Raw genomic sequence first — 21917 nt, 5'->3', positions numbered from 1 at the left:
AGTAGGTTATCAAATTATTAAATTATGCAAGAACTTGTTTATAGTAATAGCAAATAAGGCTAAGAAGCTTTGGAGGACAAAAATGAAATCTACTGGATCTTATTTACTGGTTCAATATTCTGTTGAAATTTGAGGAGGATAATGCTCTTATGTCATCAAAAAGCGGTCCTTTTTCTGTTCTCTTTTCCAGTAAAGAAGTCTGCCAAGCTACAGATATCATCATGTGTCCTGTATGCGATAAATACTGTCCATTCATGAAGCTGTCAGATAGCTGTGTTTATGCCAAGGTAATTTCAGATATTTAGTATTTTAGGTGGGTTGAATTTTACATACACTTTCCTGAGGAAGAGAGGCTAACTATGTTCTCTCTGTCATCTCTGGTCTTTGATTCTCAAGTTTATGTAATAATAAGAGAGACTGACCTCAGTCATTCAGGATTCTAATTACAATGTCATTTTTTACCATATATATATTTTAAATGTATTGGATCTAATTATCACAAGAAGCTGCAGCATGCACAGTGCAAAAAGCACAGTCGTTAGAGTCAGAAAGAAGCTTCAATCTTAACTCTGCTCTTTACCGCTTATTAGTCCGGGAACAATTCATTTAACCTCCCTGAGCCTCAGTTTTCTCATTCCTAAAATGGAGAACATGATATTTGTTTCATATGATTGTTATAAGAAATGAGATAAGGTGTATACTGAGCAAAGTGTTTGGCAAATAGTAAGGTCTCAGTAAATGAGAGCCACAATCTTTTTTCTCCTCCTCATCATTATTGTCAAAAAGACTTAGATTCAGGGCTAGTTTAGCTACTTACCTCCTTGACTCTGTGCAGGCACAGCCTCTTCGAGGCTGAACTTTCTCATCTCTAAAATGTAGGCTGTGATACCTGCCCCCTCTGCCCCATGGCATGTCGTGAGGACCAAAAATCTAGTATATGCGAAAGTGCTTTGAAAAAAAAAAAAAAAACACGTAGGACCGTTATGTCTATGATATGCTATTGTGTGCCCCTTTCTCACGTTATGCCTTTATTAAAACCTTAGACATGTTCATCAAATTCTTATGGTTTTTTACTTAGTGGCAGCGTCACTATTGCAAAGCAATAGCTGGAGTATGGCCTGATGAAGACTTTTCCAAGACCCAGTGCCTATCAGCTTGCCCAGATTCTGGATCTGAAAGGGGTTGGTGGATTTTACTGAACCTCCATGACCACTGCAGTTTGGATATATCTAATTATACTCTCAGCATTGCAGAGTTTTTTTTTTTTTTTTATTTTAAATGAGAGAACATTTGATAGGCAGCCCAGGAGCCTGCAGATCTATGATGCCTTTAGCACTGCAGGTGGCCAATCTACGTGGGTGTAGCCTAAACTACAGCAAGCCAGCTGTGATTATAAAAAGATTTGGGCTCTTAGAATGTGCCGGAAGGAAACAAAAAAAAACAAAAACAAAATACTCTCCCTACCTTTGGAGAACATACAAATAGACCTGAGTAAATGAGGACAAATTTAACAGAGTGAGCTAGGAAAATATAGATTTGGTGAGGATCGAAAGAGTTTTGTCAGTAATACAGTTTTTGTTTAGAGATCGTGAGTTAAGCCTGAAAGATTTGGGTACAAAAATCCTGCTTTTTGGGAATCTCATAAGCCCAGTTTGTTGTTGTAGTTTGGGTGGTATTTGTTTGTTTATTTTTTACATGCAAAGACATGCCTTGAGTGAAGTTCTCTCTTTAGAAGATCCAAGATAATTCCTTAAAACAATCATCCTAGATAGTTCAGAGTGTTCAGATTTTATAGGGTCTTCTCGGTTATCCTACTGAATATAAGGTCTAGCACAACAGTAATTATAATCATAGCTTGGCTATAGCTAGGCAACCTACACTTATTATTTCTAATTCTAATAGCAACTTCAAGCTAGATGTTATTCCCATTTTACTCAGAGGTGTAAACATTACCACTCATTCATAGTCTCACAGCCGTAAATATCTGGGCCTCAGTTTACCTGGCTGCAGAACGTGTCATTGTGCCATACTGTATCACAGGATGTTTAGATTCTGGATTTTATGATTGGTCTTGCCTAGAAACTTAGTAAAATGAAGGCTAAAAAGCCTTACAATGACAAAACTGAAGTTATGCAGAGTTTCATTTTAAAAATTGACTTAGAAATGCCAGATTGATTTCATGGGACTGAGGATACATAGGAATCAAATTGGAGCCCAGATACAATTTAATCAATGCCTGTTCTGCTGATCAGGCATGTTTTTATCCCTGACCCTCAGACATCCAACTCTGACTGACTTAAGCAAAAAGGGACTTACTGATTCATTTTGCTGGAAAAGACACTGGAGTAGCTCATACTAAGTACCAGGGCTTCATGGCCTAGAATCGATCCTCCAGGCCCCAGGTGTCTCTCTAGCCACCTGTCTACATGATCATTCTGCAGACAAGTTCTCTTCATATAATGGGCAAGGTGGCTGCGGGCTGCCATAGCTCCCAGTTTACATATTCATTCCTTTAGCTACTTAAGCAGATTTTAATGCATATTTTAAATTCTTAGTCTGCTGTTACAGAATGTGTCTTTCAGAAGGTATATGTTGCCTCATTTGGAATTTGGGGGGGAAACAGCTGCCTTTCCCAGATAGTCTGTTGTTTTGGCCTGTATATGCTTGTCACTGGCAGTATCAACCACTTTGGGTGAGGGTCAGAGCTAGGTTCCAGGCTGTCAGTCTGGATAAGTTTATAGGGAAGAGATGATAACATGTCCCAGGTATCACTGTATGCTTCCACTCTTCCAGAGTGGGGTCCCCAATCCCTGGGCCATGGGCTGGTACCAGTCCGGAACCAGGCTGCGAGGGAAGCTTCATTTGTATTTGCAGCTACTCCCCAGCACTAGCATCACCGCTTCAGCTCCACCTCAGATTATCAGGCATTAGATTCTCATAGGAGCACTAGTCACTGGTGCCAGGAAGTTTGGGTACCTCTGTTCCAGAAGACTTTTCTAGTGGGAGTTGTATTTTTAAGCCTGCTTAGAGCAAAGGAGAATTGGGAGGAGGCACTCTCCCTTGGTTATAATCCTCCAGCCCTGGAGTTTAAGAGGGAATGCACTGAGAAGTGACTGCCTGAGGGCAGCTGGCCAGGCAGCACCTACTTTCATCATCTCCTCAAGCAAGCAGGACTCTCAGCATCCTGATATTACCCCAAGAATGCCAGCACTTGTGGTTCGGCCTATTGCAGCTAATTTCTGAAAGAGGGGAAATTAATTGTCCAATGACTCTTGAGGGAGAGGTTGGAGTAGAATTTATGTATTTCTCTAACCTTTGCTCTCATTCTGCTTGGGAACTGCTGTCTGACTCTCCCCACATACCACCACTACCACCCACCATCTTTCTCCCTTCCTCTCTCCACCACCCCTCAGCCCACACACCAAGTCAAGGTGATCTTCCATCTGCCCTGGGGTTCCCTGGTCTTTGTTTGTTTTTGTGTTTTGTTAGTTTCTGAAATTTGCTATCTTGCTTCTCCAGGGTTGGTTTGGACAGAGGGAGCCGTCAGCCTATGCTAGCTTACCATCTTAGCAGGAACCAGAAGTCCCAGTTAACTCACCCCTCCTGATTCACATATTCCCAAATTAATAACTGCAGCAGAAGAATGTCTCTCTCTAAATACCAGTCCCATAAAAGAACTCTGATTCTATTTGAGCCATGTGCCCCCTAGCGACCTGCATGAGAGAGATCTGTTACCTAGAGAAGGGAGAAGAAAGGAAAGATGATCTGATCAGCCAAAAACCATGACAACCACAATCCATTCCAGAATATACTCTAGTGGTTCAGGCCACAGCTGCTGCTGCTGCTGCTTCTTTTTTTTTTTTTTTTTTTTTTGGTGGCACATCTTGTCTTTTTTTTTTTTTTTTTTTTTAGGCGAGGCAACTCTAGGTTGACCTCACAGATTGCAAGGACCTTCTCAGCTTACAATCCCTTATTTTTTTATTTTTTAAAAATTTTTTACACCTACAGCACCTGGTCCTCCTACGTGGTCTCCCATCCAAGTACTAACTAGGCCCGACCCTGCTTAGCTTCCGAGATCAGATGGGATCGTGCTTGTTCAGGGTGGCATGGCCATAGACCAGGCTACAGCTTCTTAACCAGTCTCAGAAAATACCCTAATAGAGAACACACACCAGAACTCTCAGGCTTGGTTTGATGCAGAGTGCTCCCATATACACCTTTAATAAAATAAATCAACTTTAGACTTTTGTCTCACATTAGATGTTCGAATGATGCCCATCTTTCCTATGTTCAAAAAAAAGAGAAGGTATAAACTTCTGAAAATTTTTGAAATGCTTCACGCTCTGATGTAACAGGAAAAGACCTGTTTATGCTTGGCACATTCTCCAAGGGACGGTAAAGTATACTTTATAGAGAGCTATAAAGCACCTCCAAAATGTTATGCTTTATGAACGTCTCTGTCATCATTTCAATTTGGCATGATATCAGTGGTTTATCCTGGAGATGGAAATGAGCTTGGCAGTTTTGCAGCATTCTTTGTAGCAGAAAGAATATTTTTTTGCTTTCTGCTGTGGTGTTTGTGATAGAATATATTATTCTAACAATAAAGTATTTGCTAGCTATCTTTGTGTTATGTGTAATAGGTAAATATAGTGATTACCTGAGGCTTTAGAACAGGTGGAAGTGGATTTTGTTTGTGGTCTGCTCCCTCCTTTTTATGATCCTGAAAGCCAGAGAGCAGCCCAGAAATCATTTGCTCAGAATTACACAAATAAAACAGCCATGTTTTCAAAGTGAATCAATGAGGCATTAAAAACAGTGCTTGGGAAATCAGAAACCTTTAAAGCAGCAACAGTCATACTTTCCTGGTCTTAAATATATCTACATACATATGTGCACGTATAATAGTTTTTATAGGACATGAAAGGAAATTCTTAGTTGCACTATTGAGACTGATGATAAATGTTCAGCTAGGTGCTACCCACGTAAAGGGAACAGATTCTCTCCTCCATATCCAAACAGCTTCCCAGTTAGAGGAAATCTCTTCTTATTATGATCCAAAAGGAATATCTTCCAAAGAAACCCTGCAAAATTCATCACATCATCAGCTAATTTTATAGAACCTGAAAAAATAATGAATTGGAATACAGTAGGTAAGAAGTTAGTTTAACTATGATTCATAATGTTTCCAGGTTACCCACCTTTTTGACAATGGAGCAACTGTCTTCTTTGCTGTTTTCATGGCAGTCTGGGGTAAGTGTTCTACTTCCATATAACTTGAGTTTCCTTCGTGCTCTATGATTTGTTCCTTTAGAAATCTGACTGTGGACGTGAAAGGAAGAAGCTTGAGTAAATTCATTTGCTTGTTCTATTAGATATGAGCTAAAAAATAATTCAGTTGGTTTATTTAAAAAGTGATATTATAGAGGAGAAACATGTCTGATTTCTCTTAAACCTTCAATTTCATCAGCATTCCATTTATTAGAGTAAAAATTCACCGTCTGCTGGAGGCAAAAGTAAAGCTTATAGTACATCAAAAGGTCTGTTGAGACTTGAATAACCATCTCGGTAATAAATAGGACTTTCTCCTGTGAATGGGATCTTTTCATCAGACTAATGTATGAGTATCATCTCTGGATTTTGTCCAGTTCTGCTTAAAATGACCCCCTATAAACAAGAGCTACATGCAAGACTGAATCGAATTCTTCTGTATAATAAGTTCAAGCCAACAGTCCCATAATAACAAGGTGTGATGGGACATTCACTTAAAGAATTACTTAACCCAAAGAAGTCATTTAACCTGCTTCTTTGCAAAATAGATTTAATAGTATCTTCTGAATCAAATCGGTATGAAGCTTAATTTAATAGTATAGAAAAGAGTCTGGACATTCATAGTGAATAATGAATGGCAGTTACTTTTGGAGAAAAGAATTTGTGGAAGGGTAAGTAAACAGTGATAAGAGACAGACTTTTTTACACTATTTATTTGCAGTTTGATTTGAGATTTTTAACAATGATTATGAATTTTTTTCTAGAACTTAAAAGACCAAAATCTAAATTTTTGTTGGTACTCTACTAACTCAAGGGTTAGGCCCATGTTGTTCCTTCTGCCTGGCATAAGTATCAGAATCTTCGTTATATTTTAGGGCTTAAGTAAAATGTCATCTGCTCCAGCCAGAAGATGTCTTCCTCCTGTGAACTTTCATAGCATTTGGTTATCGTTCTGTGGACACTTATATGCATATACAACTTATCTCCCCTAGGAGGTTTGTGGTCCTCAGGGATCACTGTGGTCACTGGAGACCTCATGTGTTTATTTTAAAGACAGATTCATATTTGTTGGATGGGTGGGTGGATGGATGGAAAAAATAGAGAAGCGAAAGAGAAGGAAATTACCAAAAAGATTTCTCTATAAGATGATGAATGTGTTTAAATGGTCAGTTTGAGGAGTGGAAATGTACAACCTTGCTCTCTAGAGGAGGCTTGTTGTAAATATATTATGTCTTCCCTACCTAGAGATCTTCAAAGGAAAATTGTCACACCCATCACAGCTCTGGTAAAGGGACATATCTTGAATTCTGTGACTACAGCCCCTTTCAGCCAGTGGACATTTGACCCAAGATCAGTCAAACCGTAGGTTAGTGAGTGACCTGGAGAAGTCTCTGCACGAACAGAGGCTGTCAGGGCCACCCAGAGTCTTATTCTCAAGAATTTGGATTGGGCAATGGGGGTAGAGACAGGGAGTTAGTAGTAGAAATTGACACAGACAGATTCAGAGAGGGCAGGAGGGAACAAGAGAGGGAGAGACTGAGATTGACTATCAGGTAGAAGTAGGGACCAGGAAGAATTATTAGAAGGCAAAAATTATGACAAATCAGAATGTAGAGATAAGCAGGAGCAAATAACTAGTGGGAAAGATATAGGGTAGAGGCTGCAGAATCCAACTGTTAGTCACCCGAAGGAAAATGCAAGACATTTCCCCAAAGAGAAACAGAGAGATTAGTGGGGATCAGTGTGAAGATCTAGTAGGTCTCTTGTGGCTGAGATGTCTCAAGCTGCTGGCTTCCATTTCCTGCCGCTGAGTAGGCCTAGCCTGGAATTCCATTGAGATTCCTGCTTCCCTTGGTGGGCCTTGTGGAAAGCCTCACTACTAGTGCATTTCGGTCCCTTGCAAACAAAAGAAGCTAATCAGTAACAGAATTTTGGCTACTGGACTGAGCTTTCAGGTCAGGAATGTGTATTTGCTTTTTCTAGACCAGATGAGTATCGATAATTATGATCAGGAAGTATAATAACCTCTCCAGTGCTTAAGCTTTGCCATGGTTACAAATGTATTCATTTCTTAAACCAGTGGTTCCCAAACCTTTTCAAGTCCTAGCACACAGAAATGATATTCGCACAGTATACCAATGCCCATGGAGGAGGCTGCCTGTGGCCTGGGAGGCTGCTCGTGGCCCGGGCACTAAGTACCCTACCCCTAGCCAACTCAAGGGCTGAAGGAGTTGTTATCTCTTGCAGACCTATAGTCCATTCCTGTCATACCCATTGGCAAGCTCTGCTTTGGGCTACTAGTCTGCTGTGAAATGAGTTAATGCTTCTATATAGAGAGTTGTATTCTGGAAGAATTACTATAAAAAACTCCCCTACCCACATCATTATTTCACCCATTTTAGATATCCTTTGACTGAAATAATGTTTTCTTCTCCCACAGTTCTCCCTCCCCTCCGAGACTATATATAGAAGTAAAATTCTGATATGATGATATTTGTCTGCTAGGCAGAGGCTGTCATCTCTTCCACTCCTCACTCAGTATCACCATTACAGAGGGGATTGCATCCCTTCCTTGCAAATTGGAATGTCTTATGCTGAGCATAATAAATAGGTTTTATTTTATTCCTGCCAACCTCAACTGATTGGTGATAGCTGCCTGGAGGATGGAGTTGAGAAGTCTGAGGTTGCAAGTAGGTGGATTGGAAATTTGACAGTTGTGCCTTGGAGGGTACTCAGTAAAAATCTGATAGATGTTTTATAATAACCTTTGGGCACAAAGGAACATTTTAGGCTCACTCCAGGCAACCCAAGCATGGAATCATTCATCCTCTGAATTGCTTTGTTTTAGTTGACAAATTATTGCTTAAATCTTATATTGTTCCCAGAAAAAGAATGATTTACCCCAGGTGTTTCTTTGTAGATAGGGCTGTGCCTTTTTGCAGAAGTCTGGAATGGCCAGTTATAATAACAGTTATAATAATACACTAATTGAGGGATTACTATATGCTGGACACTGTCCTAAGCATCGTACAGTATCATCTCAGTTAATCTTTATAGCAGTCTTTGAGGAAAGTACTAGTCCTGCTATTATCTTCACATGCTAGACGAGGACACTGAGGCACTAGCAAGAAAGTGGCAAAGCCCAGAGTTAAACTGGCAAGTCTTGGCTCCTACACTTTACTCCTAGGATCATGTACTGTTTATAACCCTGCTTGCTTCTGCTGCAGAGATCTGAACTTTCAGACAAAGGGCTGTTACGCTCATCCTGAGCGCCATTAGATACCCTTTGTGATGGTGATGTTCGACAAAAGCTCATCTGATGGGGCCTAGTTTCATGGCCTTGGGATCATCCTTTTTGATTGACAAGTGACGACATTTAAGAAAACAAATAAACTTTATTTTTGAGAAATTGCTAGATACGGAGATGTCGAGAATAGATGTAAGTGGTTTACAAGACTTCCGAAGAGCCGGGTTGATGTATTTGTTGTTGCCTTTTGCTTCCTGTGCTCACCAGACCGAGAAACAATGAGGCTCCATTTGGAACCAGTCTTAGCAGCCGGTTAGGGCCTCAGTGTGGAGTTAGAAAACTGTCAAAACTCTACTACCTTTGTTCACGGTCACACAGCTGTGATAGCAGAGTCTCTTGGGTACCCTAGAGGCATCCACTGAACCTTGGGCTCTGGGCTTGAGCCACAGCGTGGCTCTTTTCTCAGTGCTCATTTTTATTCGGAAAGATTCAAGGGACAAAACAGTTATGGCCTAAATTAGCTTCTCTCCCTAGGAAAAAAAAAAATGAGTCATTAGGGGGTTAGATGTTGGCAGAGAATTGTCAGCAAGAGGATTATCTCTCTCTGTTGTTCATTTTTTTCTTTTTTCTCTCCTCCCTTTGTTTTTTTCCAACTTTCAGTGTTGCCAAAATTAAATTATCCCCAGTAAACAAACTAATCGAGATTCTCAGAGCTCTCCCATCAAATAACAAGATTGTGGTTATTTTAATGCAAATTCAAAGATTCTGTATATGGTCTTGTCAGTAATTTGTAAATGAAGTATGTCTCGTTTTCTGAATATAAATTTTATAATAATTGGCCTTTTATTTCTAGATATTTACACTAATTTTATCTTTTATAATATTTATGTGTTCAACAAAAAATGGTAATTGTATATTCAAAAGAAGAAAAGGTATATATTTATTCAATGCCCATTGGGTGTGTAGGTGCAGTCACACATGATGCCTCCTCATCAGTTTCCTAAGGGTGCCGTAACAAAATACCACAAACTGGGTAGCTTGAAACAACAGAAATTTATTCTTTTACAGTTCTGGAGGCTAGGTCCAAAAAAATCAATGTGTCAGCAAGGGTTGGTTCCTTTGGAGGGCTCTGAGGAGGAATCTGTTTCCTGCCCTTCTGCTAGCTTTTTGCGACAGCCAGCGATCCTTAGCATTCCTTGGCTTGTAGATGCATCGCTCCAGTTTCTGCCTCCATCTTCACCTGCATTCTCCCTGTGTCTATATCTTCACATGCTGCGTACCACAGGACATTTGTACCACAGCAGAGAATCATGGCTTCAACCTGCAGGCAACAGAAAGCCCACTGAAGTTAGAAGCTGGCGAGTGACATCATCAGTTGTGTTTGGGAAATAACTATGGCAACAGTGTTCAGAGGGGTGAAAGTGGAGACCAGTACGTAGCAGGTAGCCGCTTAGAAGGCTGTTCTAGTGTTTAGTCAAAATATTATGCAGATTGGACTTCAGGAAAAAATCCAAATTACAGGGGAAAAAAACCTTGTGCTTAACTACGTTTTCCTTGCTTTAGTTATTTATAACAGGCAAAAATTGGGACTAACCTAAATAACAATAGGAGAATGGTTAAAGAAATTATATGCAGCCATTAAAAATTAGACTTTCGAAGCACATGATAACACACAGCTTGTATTTAAATATTTGTTAAATGTAGGATATAAAGTATACAAGTAAAGTATGGTTTCAGGTATATTAAATACTAATGAAAACAAAGAAATTTTGTCATGATATTAATGGAGGTTTCTCTGGGTGCTGAGATGATGGGAAGTCTACGTCAGCTTTATATTTAGGTATAATTTACATAAAATAAAATCCAGTAATTTTAAGTGTACACTTTGACAAGTTATGTCAAATGTGTATAGTGAGGTAACCATTACCATAAAGGTGATTTAGAACATTTTTGTTCTCTAGAACGTTTCCTCATGCCTTTGCAGTCAGACCCTTTGCAGCCTCTAACCTGCTTTCTACCACTACAGTTTCACCTGTTCTAGAATCTCATGCAAATAGAATCATTCAATTTTTAGTGTTTTGCATCTGGCTGCTTTCACGAAGATTAATGCTGTTGAGATTCATTTATGTCATGGCATATGTCAGTAGTCTGTTCCTTTTTAGTGCTCCATCAACTGGATATACCAAAATTTGTTGATCTGCTTATTAATTAACAAACATTTAGATCCAATCCAGTTTTTAGCTCTTATTAATAAACCTGAGACTCATTATAAATTTTTTGCAGATTTGCATACAAGCCTTTGTATCTATTTTTCTTAGGGAAATAACTAGGAGTGGCAGTGCTGGATCACAGAATAAGTGAATGTCTAACCATATTAAGTTGTTTTCCAAAGTGACTGTGCCATTTTGCATTCCCAACAGCATTATGTAAGAGTTCCGGGTTTCTTACATCCTCACAAATACTTATTACTATTATCAGTCTTTATCATTTCAGTCATTCTAGTGGGTGTATAGTGTTGTCTCCTTATATTTTCAATTTGTATTTCCTTAGTGACTAGTGATATTAAACATCTTTTTATGAACTTATTTGCAATCTGTACATTTTTGATGAAGTATTTGTTCAAATCATTTACCCATTTGTTATTGGGTTTTATTTTTAAGATCAAAGAGCTCTTTGTATATTCTGGCCAGAAGTCCTTTCTCATACATATCTTTGCAAATATTTTTCCCAGTTTGAGGCCTGCATTTTTATTTTCTTAATGGTGTCTTTTGAAAAGCAAGAGTTTTTACTTTCGATATATTCTAATTACGATTTGTTTCCTTTTAAGAATTTTTTTCCAACCTCAAGGTCTCTAAGATGTTCTTTGTTTTCTTCTAGTTTATAGTTTTAGCCTATAGTTTTACCTCAGATATTTAGGTTACCAAGTTATTTCAAGCTGATTTTTGCATGCAGCATAGACTAAAAGTCAGATTCATTTCTTGGCATATATGGATATCCTATTATTTCAATAACACCTATTGAAAGATTGCCACTTTTTCCTTGAATTTTCTTGGCATTTTTTTGGTTAAAATCAATTGGCCACATATGTATGAGTCTATATCTGGAATTTTGTTCTATTTACTCTATATGTATATTTTTATGACAATAACACAATTGTTATAGCATAATAGTAAGCCTCGAAATCATATTCTTTTTAAAAATTGTTTGGCTATCTTATGTACTTTAACTTTCCATATAAATTTTAGAATCAACGTGTCATTTCTACCAAAAAACCTGATATTTTGATTGTGATTGAGATGAATCAATGAATCAATTTGGGAAGATTGAAAACTTAATATCATACTTCTGTCACTGAAATTATTTAGCTCTTTATTTAAGTGTTCTATAATTTTTCTAAGCATGTAACATCATTTTTAATGTACAGGTCTTGCATATTTTTAGAAATTTTTCCAGAATTATATTGCCTAGTACTCCAATTACATATATGTTAGATCACTCAATATTGTCCTACAGGTTATTTATGCTTTGTTTACATTTTTTAGTCTTTTTAGCCTTTGTTTTCTCCATGTTTCTTTTGTATTGTTTCTTTTAATTTGCCTTCAAGTTCATTGATCTTTTCTTCTGAAGAATCTAATCTTCTGTTAATCCGACCCAGTGTATTTTTCTTTTCATATCTTACATGTTTTATCTCAGATCTCAATCAGTTGAGTCTTTTTATATCTTTTATTACTCTTCCCAGTGTGCTCATGTTTCTTCTACCTTTTTGGCATATGAAGTACATTTATGATGGTTGTTTTATCATCCTTGCTCTATTATTTATGTCAGTTCTGGGCTCTCAGTCTAAGATTGATTGAATTTTCTCCTGGTTATGGCTTTGATTTTCCAGCTTATTTGCATGCTTCGTAATTTTTAATTAAATGCTGGAAAATGTCGAGTTTGGGGTTTTGTTGTGTTTTCTCAGTGTTGACTTTATTCAGGCATGCAGCTAATTTACATGGAGCCCACTTTGTTCTGAGACTTGTTTCTAGCTTGTTAGGGTAGGTCCAAGGACCCACTACTAATTTATGACCTTCATGAGGCCTCCTAAGATAACTTATATGTTGCAACACGTCTCCACTCTGATTAGTGGGATTGTGAACTACCTCCAGCCCTCTGTGAGCTGCGGGGACTGTTTTGTTACCAATAAGCAGCCCTGTCTAGTTTCACCTGCACACATGTCAAGAGTAGAGGGCACCTCATTGTTGTTCTGGAGCTTTCTTTTGGTACAGTTCCCTCTTCTCTGGTACTCTACGCACAGATTCGTCCCCAGTGGCCCTCCCTACTTCAATCTCTGTCTCTTCAGCTCACTAAGACCACTGGGCTCTGTTTTGATTCCCCTTGCTTGAACTGTAGCCTGGAAACTGCCTCCAGACCATGAGTTGATACAATCCTAGGGCCCACCTCATTTATTTCTTTTTTCTCAGGGATCATAGTCCTGTCCTATCTCTTGTCCAGCATCGATAACAGTTCTTTCTTATATCGTAACAGCTAATCCTCATGAGTGGAAGTGAAAGCCCTCAGTCTGCTACATAGTTTGGTAGCTTTTTTTTATAGAAGGGAAGCATACCCTCAGACAAGGTCTCAGAGAATTATGATTCCTTGGGGGAACTGCTATGATCCATTGTGTCTCTTCAGCTTTACCAGTTCAGAAACACTGTTGGAATACACAGAGTTAAATTGACTTGAGGATACAGATTCCTTGTCTAAACTTTACAGATACCAGCGCATAATCCAGAATGTGAAAATACAAGTAAGTGGTAGCGAACACCACATAATAACAATCTAGAGCACCTTCTTCCTGTGTGAGGATGCTTGGGAAACCAAATTAATCATCAATGTTGTTTGAGCATGAAAATCAGTGCAGCTAGCAAATTCCCTAACATATCAAAGAATGCAATTAATAATTGTTAAGAGAATGGAAGAGAGGAGCAAGAACTATTTTTTTCAGTTTGTTTAGTCATCCTTATCCCATTACATACAACACCCATAAAGACTGGTTCATGTCAGGACACCCTTCTAATGTCCTGCATTAGCTCCATCTCTGCCTAATTTGTGTTCTTAGATCCTTGTTTTTCTTAAGTTACAGATTGGCTATCCCCTATTGGGACACACTGACTCTCTCCAGAAAATATTTCAATACCAGTAATTAACGTTCAACTTCTTAATATGTGGTCAATCACATTCCTGTCCTTCCAGTATCCTGAAATTACCCTCTTGTTGGCATTTTAGGGTGTTTCACATACTTTCTAGTCACTCATTTACATTCACTTGCATTATTACTGCCAATGGCCTACCTCAGATGTTGTAGTTAACAACCTGTAAAATTATTCTGTTTGGTCCTTACCAATTTTTAGAAATATACAAATAAACTGTTATCATTTTGAAATTGGGATAGTTCACATGAAGATACATTTTATAGTTTTTCTTGAAAAAATGTATAGATCTGGCCATAGTAGTCAATGGGAACTAAGGAACACCTACCACTTTACATGGTCCATGCACTTCCCAATTTGTTCCAGTCCCCACCACTCCCTATTGTGTGGCTTTCTCTTCTAGGTTTTGTACTAATCTGCCCCTTTTAGCATTGAGTCTGTGCCTGCTGGCTAAGCTGATTCATTTTGTGAAGATTTTACAAGTTAAGCTCTCAAGAGGAATGAGGTCATTCCTCTAAGTTCTTGGAGGGTCCATCTTTGTAACTCTTCAATTCCTCTCCCAAATGAACATTCGCAGAAAGTTATAAGGGAATAAAAAAAATGAAACCTGTTAGTGTTATTAATTTCACTTCTTCAAAAAAGAAATTAGTATTGGGAGAACAATGGCTAAATGTGTTTACGAAGTAAGTCATTCTACTTTCCTAGAAAGAAATAGGACTGTCTTGACCAGGTGTCTGAAAATGCTTTGAGTCATCACATTCTAGGTCACCATTCTGAATTAAAAACTATCTTTCATGTGTACTGCCCATTTTATTGCTGGCCATAGCTCAATTCTTGTTTTTATACAAACAAATAGAACATAATCTTTTGGAAAAAAATTAGAGTTTCGAATCTTTAAGCTCCTTTTTCTTCCAAATCATTGAAAAAAAATGCCTTTAAAATGATTATCTAGCATGAGACATCATTCTCCTCTGGACTATCAGTGTAGACATTTTCGAAAGGAAGAATCGAATTAGGCCTTTCAATCCCTATCGTATTATCAGAAGGCAAAAATTGGCAGTCTTCTATCTCTAGCAGTTTTGGGAATAAGTGTAGGCTTTTCCAGGCCTCCCAGAAGAAGATGATAGATCTGAGGATAGAGATTAAATGCCAGGCTCTCACGACGAACCCATAAACCTGGGGCATACTACTCTTATATCTATAACTAGTTTCAGCAAAGTGCTGCTATAGTTGGAAGAGTAGGATTTCTTTTGTCTTTATTTCTGGCTCTTCTCATTTCATTAGAAATAAACGTTTCCAGATTAAAGTATGGCCAGGTAAACTAAGACTCAGGCAGGTAACACCCCTGCCTCCTACCCTAAATGCCAGTGTGCTCTTAGTCATTGCGGTAGCCCAAAAAAACCCTGTTGTCAGTTGGATTGCGTCCTCCCAAAAATATATGTTGAAATTCTAACCCCTAGCTCCTGTTAATATGACCTTATTCAGAAATAGGGTCTTTGAAGATGTAATCAACTGAAGATGAGGCCATACTGGATTACCATTCTGACTGGTGTCCTTTCAAGACGAGAAAACAGAGACACAGACACTGACAAGGAAGAATGCCACATGATGACAGAGGCAGATATTGGAGCAGGGGCCCTACAGGCCAGGGAATGGCAAGGATTTCTGGCAACCACCAGAATCTAGGAGAAAGGCATGGAACAGACTCTCCCTCAGAGCCTCCAGTGAGGAACCAGCCTCACCAACACCTTGATTTCAGACTTCTAACCTTCAGGACATGTGTCGCAACTTGTTGCTGTGAGAATTAAGCACGTCCTGTGTGACTCCACTGGGAAGGGTCTCTTGGAAGCTTGCACCTGGTTTCCTTTTTTCTTTACTGATTTTGTTTGATCTCCTTTTACTGTCATAAATCTCAGTCAGCCATTGAGTACCACTGTATGGTGAGAACTGTGAGTCTTCCTAGTGAATCATCAAACCTGGAGGTGGTCTTGGAGACCTCTAACACAACAAGACTCACAGGAAGGACTCCTGTGGAAATGGCTGCTTAACGTTAGCACTTTTATTAACCTTTGAAAACATCTATTTATTTTAATTTCCCTCTTCTAGAATTAAACACTTGATTATTTTAGGTGTGGCTTTCATAATTATAACTACTTGAATTTTTCATGTTTTAGAAAGGCAACTGTGGTATATACAATTTACTACGTAATAATACCCCAGAATGTCTGGGAAGGACCCCATGTTCAAATACATTAATATGGCTGTTTTCAATGTATGGGTATTCTCGGATAAATGGAGACTATAAGTAGCTTTATGTCAGCCTAGCTCAGAGCGTGCCACAAGATGGTTTGTACCAAACTTAGAGGAAAAAAAACTTAGAATTTTAGAGCATTTGAATTTTGACATTGCAGATGGGGGTCATAGACCTGTATTGCCATCCCTCTTTTGCTTGGCAGGAAATGGAGAAATAGAAATGTTAATTGATTTGCCAGTGGTAGTATAGCTTGTACCTGAACTAGATTTCAAACCTAGTAATGAATGTCTAAATTACATGCCAGAGAGCTCTTGACTATTACCCAATACTGTCTTTTTAGTTACTTATTTAAAAAATATGTGTTGTATGTCTGACTACTGCTAATGAGAAGGTCATGTGAGGGTGAGTGAGGCAGACTAGGAAAGAAGAAAGTAATTATCTCTCTTTGGAATGGTAATTTGGATATTTGCCTTTCCTCATGAAAGTGATTTCAAATATATGATATATTTTTGCCTATGTAAGTCTAAGTACACAGCAAGGCTCAACAGAGAGCCACCAATTCCATCTCCTGTCATGTCTCATGATATCTTTAGTTACAGTCATCCTCAAAGTTTGAGTGTGTGTATGCTTGTGCATCCCCTCATTTTGCTTGTGACTTCCAAGCAGCAAAAGTATATCCTGATTATTTTCTTTATCTCTGCCATTGTACAGTGCTCAGTAATTCATTTGAGCAGATTTTTAAAATAGAATTGAGTTGAAAGTTACTTTGGCTAGATGGAGTAACCTCCAGGTTTCCCTGAGTGGGGAGGCCAGCACTTGTTGGAAAAGGTTCTTATCAGAATTGACACACATTTGCCTTCAGTGTGACAATAAAGAGGTGGTTTGGAGAAAAGGAAAAGCAATAGGACTTCTTCCTCCAATAAAATAGCTTCCTTCAATGAAATAGTAAAATACATTTTATATAGATATTGCTCTGAGGAGGATTTGGGGGACAAGTAATCACTGCCAGTCAAATACATGTGAACTGCTAAGTTTTACTTTTACCTCTCGGCCTCTACCTGCCCCTCACTTTTAAGAATAAATACTATATCAGAAAGATTTTGGTAACCTAATTTTCTGTATCCTTACATCCTGGGAGCCTTTGTCATCTTAATAAGTTGGTTCTGCCTCAACTTGCAAATCAGCTTAATTTAATTCTAAATGAAGTCTTGAATTTTTCATTCTGCTTGATACAAGCTTAGTAATTCTCAGAAAACAGTCCTAGTTACATTAAGTTTAGGTAGAAATTCTGGTATTCAAGGGTGCTTACACAAGCAACCGTCATTCTTTGCAATGGCTTCATTATTTAGTGACACGGTTAACAGCATTTTTTTATTTGAAAATGTCTTTGTCATCCTCTGCTTGTTTCAGCGACAGTTTTCCTGGAGTTTTGGAAGAGACGACGAGCAGTAATTGCTTATGACTGGGATTTGATAGACTGGGAAGAGGAGGAGGTTTGTATCATTTACCTCAGAATTTTAAAAAAGCAAATCACCAGGAAACACGCAGTCACCTTGAGTTATCACTCTCTGCTCTGTGACACAAGTCAGGTTTACTCATAAAGCATTTCTAATATCTGTCTTGGGAAGAACTCCAAGCAGTATAAAAGCTAGCAGATTTTGATTGGTTAGTGGAATAAAAGTCTATGGCTAAGTAAAGCATTTCACTTTTAGGTAGAGATATCCAAGGAATTGGTGATAAGATTTGTTTAGTTTTCTTGAATATTATCCATTTCTTTACTTGAGCAGCAGGAGGGTAGCAGTTTTACAACCCTAGGCACACGGAAGCAAACTTCGTATGGGAACTACTCCCAGGAAATAATTCTGTGAGCCTCCGGACCCTGGACAGTGCCTAGATGGGCACAGGCTGAGAAGTGGACCATGTTGAGGATAAACCACTCCTCAGTCAGCCTCCTTGGTGGATGCTGCTAAATGCGGGGCCGGGTCTAGATAAAACTGTCTGGGAGAGGTAAACTCAGCTCCTCAGACCTCCCATTCTCATCACGTTTCCCAGCCCCATCATTCTCTCTCACCCCCTTCTACGCCAATTCACTGTGCCCTCTTCTATCCTGTGTCTGGTCTTACCGTCTCTTCTTGTCCCATTCCTGTCAAAAGTCTCCCAAGTACCCATGCTGAGTTTAGTCACCAGGTAGGGACACTACTTCCTTTGTTGGTTGATCCAGACTTGACCTCCTCTTTCCTTTGTCTCGTCCGTTATCTCTTGCCTCTAGTGAGTCTCATTTCCTCAGAGCCTTGGCGTGCCAGTAAATCAGATAAACTAGTCACATATGATGTAATAATGGGTATTAATGGGTGTATTCCTTCCAAGAGACATGTATATATACTTTATATATTGAAAGGAATCTTCTAGAAACAGAAATGATCATTTTAACCCTGTGGTAGGAACGGTAGGGGAGTTCATTTTGAAAGGTACCTTGTTTTTCTTCAAATTACATCTTGTGAATGGCTGCCTTTTCTCCTCATGCCCACGAACACATTTGGGTAGCTATAGATCTAGAAGCAACGCTGGGATTTTCAGCAATCCTTGTTCTTTTTGTAAGACCTCTCTCATGCTTTTGTAAGCATTCTCCCAGAAACGATTTCGAAGAAACTACCCAGTTGACTCTGGAGTTTCCTGGCAGCAGCTGGTCTGCATTCAGGACTTCTTCCTTGGTGAACCTCTTCTGTTGGTTCTTATTATAGGTGTTCATGGGAGCGACATTGAAATGGGATAGAAAATGTTCTTTCCTGGGAACTTGAGTCACCACTATGTCATCTTAGACAAATAACTTCACTTTTGGACTTTTTTCATTTATAAAAAACAGAGATGTTTCTAAATTTTTCTCTTTCAGCTATAAAGTGTGGCATTAAGTAATCTTGACACAACCAGTCTAAAAGTCACCAGTGGCACTGTGGTGGGCCCAAGACATGGGGACGCTTTTTAAAATGTCCCTCGTGAATCTAGAGTCTTCTGTCTTCCTAGCCCTGATAAAAAGCTTTAGGAATTCAATATATGAATTTGTGCGGAAGACACAACGCAGCTCATAACACGGGGAAGACAGGCCCCGTTCCGTGATTGGCCTCTGTTCCTGGATGATGAACTCAGTGACTCTTGGTGACACAGCCTGATAAATTAAAAGTTTCCCACAGAAACAGAAGAGTCTAGGTCTGTTCTGTTTCAATCCTCAAGTATAACTGCCTAAAATAAATGAAAAGAGGCGGAAGCTGTTTATAATTATAGCTCCCCCTCACCTTCCCCATTACCTGCTACTGAGTGAAGGTCCAGCATTGGGCTTATCCTTAAGCAGGAGCCAGGGTGCCCTTCCTCCTACACAGGCTGTGCCCATTTATCCAACCATGCCCATTCTTTGCCTGTCTTCTGTCAGCTGCTGCTTCTCTTTCTGTCAGTGCCTCCATCCTGGTCTTGAGTGTTTCTGCCTGGACTAACTCAATCTCCATTTCACCAGAGTTTCTTCTCATTTTCTCTCTCCCAAGACACTCAAATGGAACATGTACTTAATTAGCTGGACCACTTCAATATACCCTTTCGCTGATTACCTTTTCCTGATCCCATAATTACTTCTTTGTTGGAAGCTTTTCATATTAGATGGGGTTCAATTAATTGAAATAAAATCTCAGCTTGATTTAGAATCAGAGGAGCTTTGATTTTAGCTGCATTTGAAAGGTATTTGTTTTCAATACCAATTAAGGATACATTTAAAATCTACGGTTAAAGGAGAATAACTTCTATAGGAGTTAATTTTTTAATAAAATAGATCCACCATGTTTTTAGCTGCCTGAATCGAAAAATACAAAAAAAAAGAAAATTGTAGAATACTAAGAATTACATTACCATTATAACTGACAAAATGAACTCTGAACATTTTGCTGTTCATAAGCTTTCTTGGTCCTGGTGTTCATATCATTTCCTGGTAATAAAAGTCAAAGCTTATTAGTTGGTTCAAACCACTAGAGACAGGGCAGGTGGTTCCTCTTCTCATTCTCAGTTTCTTCAAGCATAATTTAATGAGATGACAGACATTTAACTATTAGTCTAAATCACATTGCCTTGATAATAGTAAGTCTAAATCATCACTCTTGAGATTTTCTTCAAGTGGCCAATTTCCAGACATTTATACTTGGGTCTCAGCCTACCTCATTGATTGATTAGTGTGGCAGCTGTTGACTCAGTTTTCCCAGGAGGTAATGAGTTTTTTTGTTATTGTGTGTGCACCTCTTTAGAGCATAAAAATGTGTCTGCTCATTTTTTAGGAAGAAATACGGCCCCAGTTTGAAGCCAAGTATTCCAAGAAAGAGCGGATGAATCCCATTTCGGGAAAGCCAGAACCTTACCAAGCATTTGCAGATAAATGCAGCCGACTGATCGTTTCTGCCTCTGGAATATTTTTTATGGTTTGAAACTGTTTTACAAAACTCTTTTGTTTCATAAAGTACAAACTTGTATCATGATAACAATAATCATATCAGACATTTATTTACGTAGTTCCATACGACATTTTTGCATGTTCTTTTATTCCTCACAACTCCATTAGGTGGTCAGGGATGGTGGTGTTGTCCCCGTGTTACAGATGGATCAGTGGAGACTCCAAAAGATTAAGGGGCTTTACTAGGTTAGCCACTAAATAGCCAATAAATAGCCAAGATCAGATCCTCTATTTTAATCTGATGTTCTTTCCACTTGCTTCTCTATGCCATGCGGAAAGGAACTAAAAATATGAGATAGGGTCTACAGCAGTTTTTTTCAAACTTTTTTTTTTTTTACCAAGCCCATGTATGAAATACATTCTCTGTCATGACTCAGTATATTCTATGCAAATAGGTCTATAAAACCAAAATCGTGAAATAGTGCTCACCTTTACGATATGCAATGAACCCTGATTTTTTTATTATAGTCTTTTTTTAATGCCAGCTATAACTCCCTAAAATTGATTTCCATCTTCACTAATAGTTATATCAATTTGAAAAATACTACCTTGAAGCTGGGTGGTTAGCTTTTCCTAAAAAGAAGTCATTTTTGCGATCAACTTTGACCTTGTTAACTACTAAACAAAACACATGCAAAGTTTTCAAAAATGTCATTTTAGAACAATAATAGATGATTAGGAGTCTCTTTTCCTTTTTTCAAATGGCAAGTGTGTAAAGATATATCCTAGATCATTAAAATGAGAAAGATAAGACTACAGCAGATACAGATGATCTACTCTTCTTTAGCTAGAAAGAGGGAAGATGAAAGGGTAAGCAGCATGCCCGAGAGTCCCTCAGCTCAGATCAAGATTCATATCTATGCCCTTCTATAGACACTGCTTTGTAAGCAATTGTGTCATGCTTTGCCTTCGGTAAGTACATTCGTGTTTGTTGTCTTGATTTTCGTTTCTCACAACAAAACCTGTAGATATAGATTAAGCTTTCTTTATTCTACCTAGAGCATAGGAGGCTAAAGCCCTGGAGAGGACAAGCTACTTCCGAAGGTCACACTGTTAGGTAGTCGCTGAGCCGGGACTCACACCTGACTTCCTTCTGAGTCCAGAGACATGTCCATCACACCATATTGCCACCCTTGTCTGAAATTCAATGTAGATTTCACCTATGCCCTATCAACAGGACTAGGATTAAAATGTAGGCTTTATTTCATTGTTGTTTGTTGTTGTTATTTTGGCCAGTTTCAGATAGGGTTCATGCTCAAGCTTTTAGAGCATGTCACTCATAACCAAAAATGGAGTTTTTGTAAAACAGAATAATATTTCTATGAAGAAAGAAATCTGTAAGTCAGCAGAGGCCATCCAGAGGCCTAGCTTTAAGATCCAGTGTTTGATAACTAAGTAGGCTCAGCTCTCTACTCCGATATATTGAGTCACCTAATGAAAGTCACACAACTTTCTGGAGTCAGATTTCCA

The 21917-nt window shown here is 38.7% G+C and overlaps 1 protein-coding gene and 1 pseudogene across 15 annotated transcripts in view; one reads left to right on the top strand and one right to left on the bottom strand.

Annotated features, from left to right (window-relative positions):
- The window catches only part of ANO4 (anoctamin 4), a 332447-nt gene that overhangs the window by 266109 nt on the left and 44421 nt on the right, over nt 1-21917 (top strand). For all 15 annotated transcript variants that reach the window (XR_003047093.1, XM_025048733.1, XM_025048727.1 and 12 more), the window contains 4 exons: nt 191-287; nt 5193-5253; nt 17375-17457; nt 20275-20415. Coding sequence is in view for 14 of the 15 variants with exons in the window: in XM_025048733.1 (XP_024904501.1) it covers nt 191-287; nt 5193-5253; nt 17375-17457; nt 20275-20415 (382 nt within the window). In the remaining variant the exon portion in view is untranslated. The remainder of the gene's footprint in view (nt 1-190; nt 288-5192; nt 5254-17374; nt 17458-20274; nt 20416-21917) is intronic.
- On the bottom strand, nt 4000-4118 carry LOC112481981 (annotated as a pseudogene).

Source organism: Pteropus alecto, unplaced genomic scaffold (assembly GCF_000325575.1).
Source record: "Pteropus alecto unplaced genomic scaffold, ASM32557v1 scaffold94, whole genome shotgun sequence".
In the NCBI taxonomy this organism is placed as follows: domain Eukaryota; kingdom Metazoa; phylum Chordata; class Mammalia; order Chiroptera; family Pteropodidae; genus Pteropus; species Pteropus alecto.
This window is presented reverse-complemented; position numbering and strand designations above follow the sequence as displayed.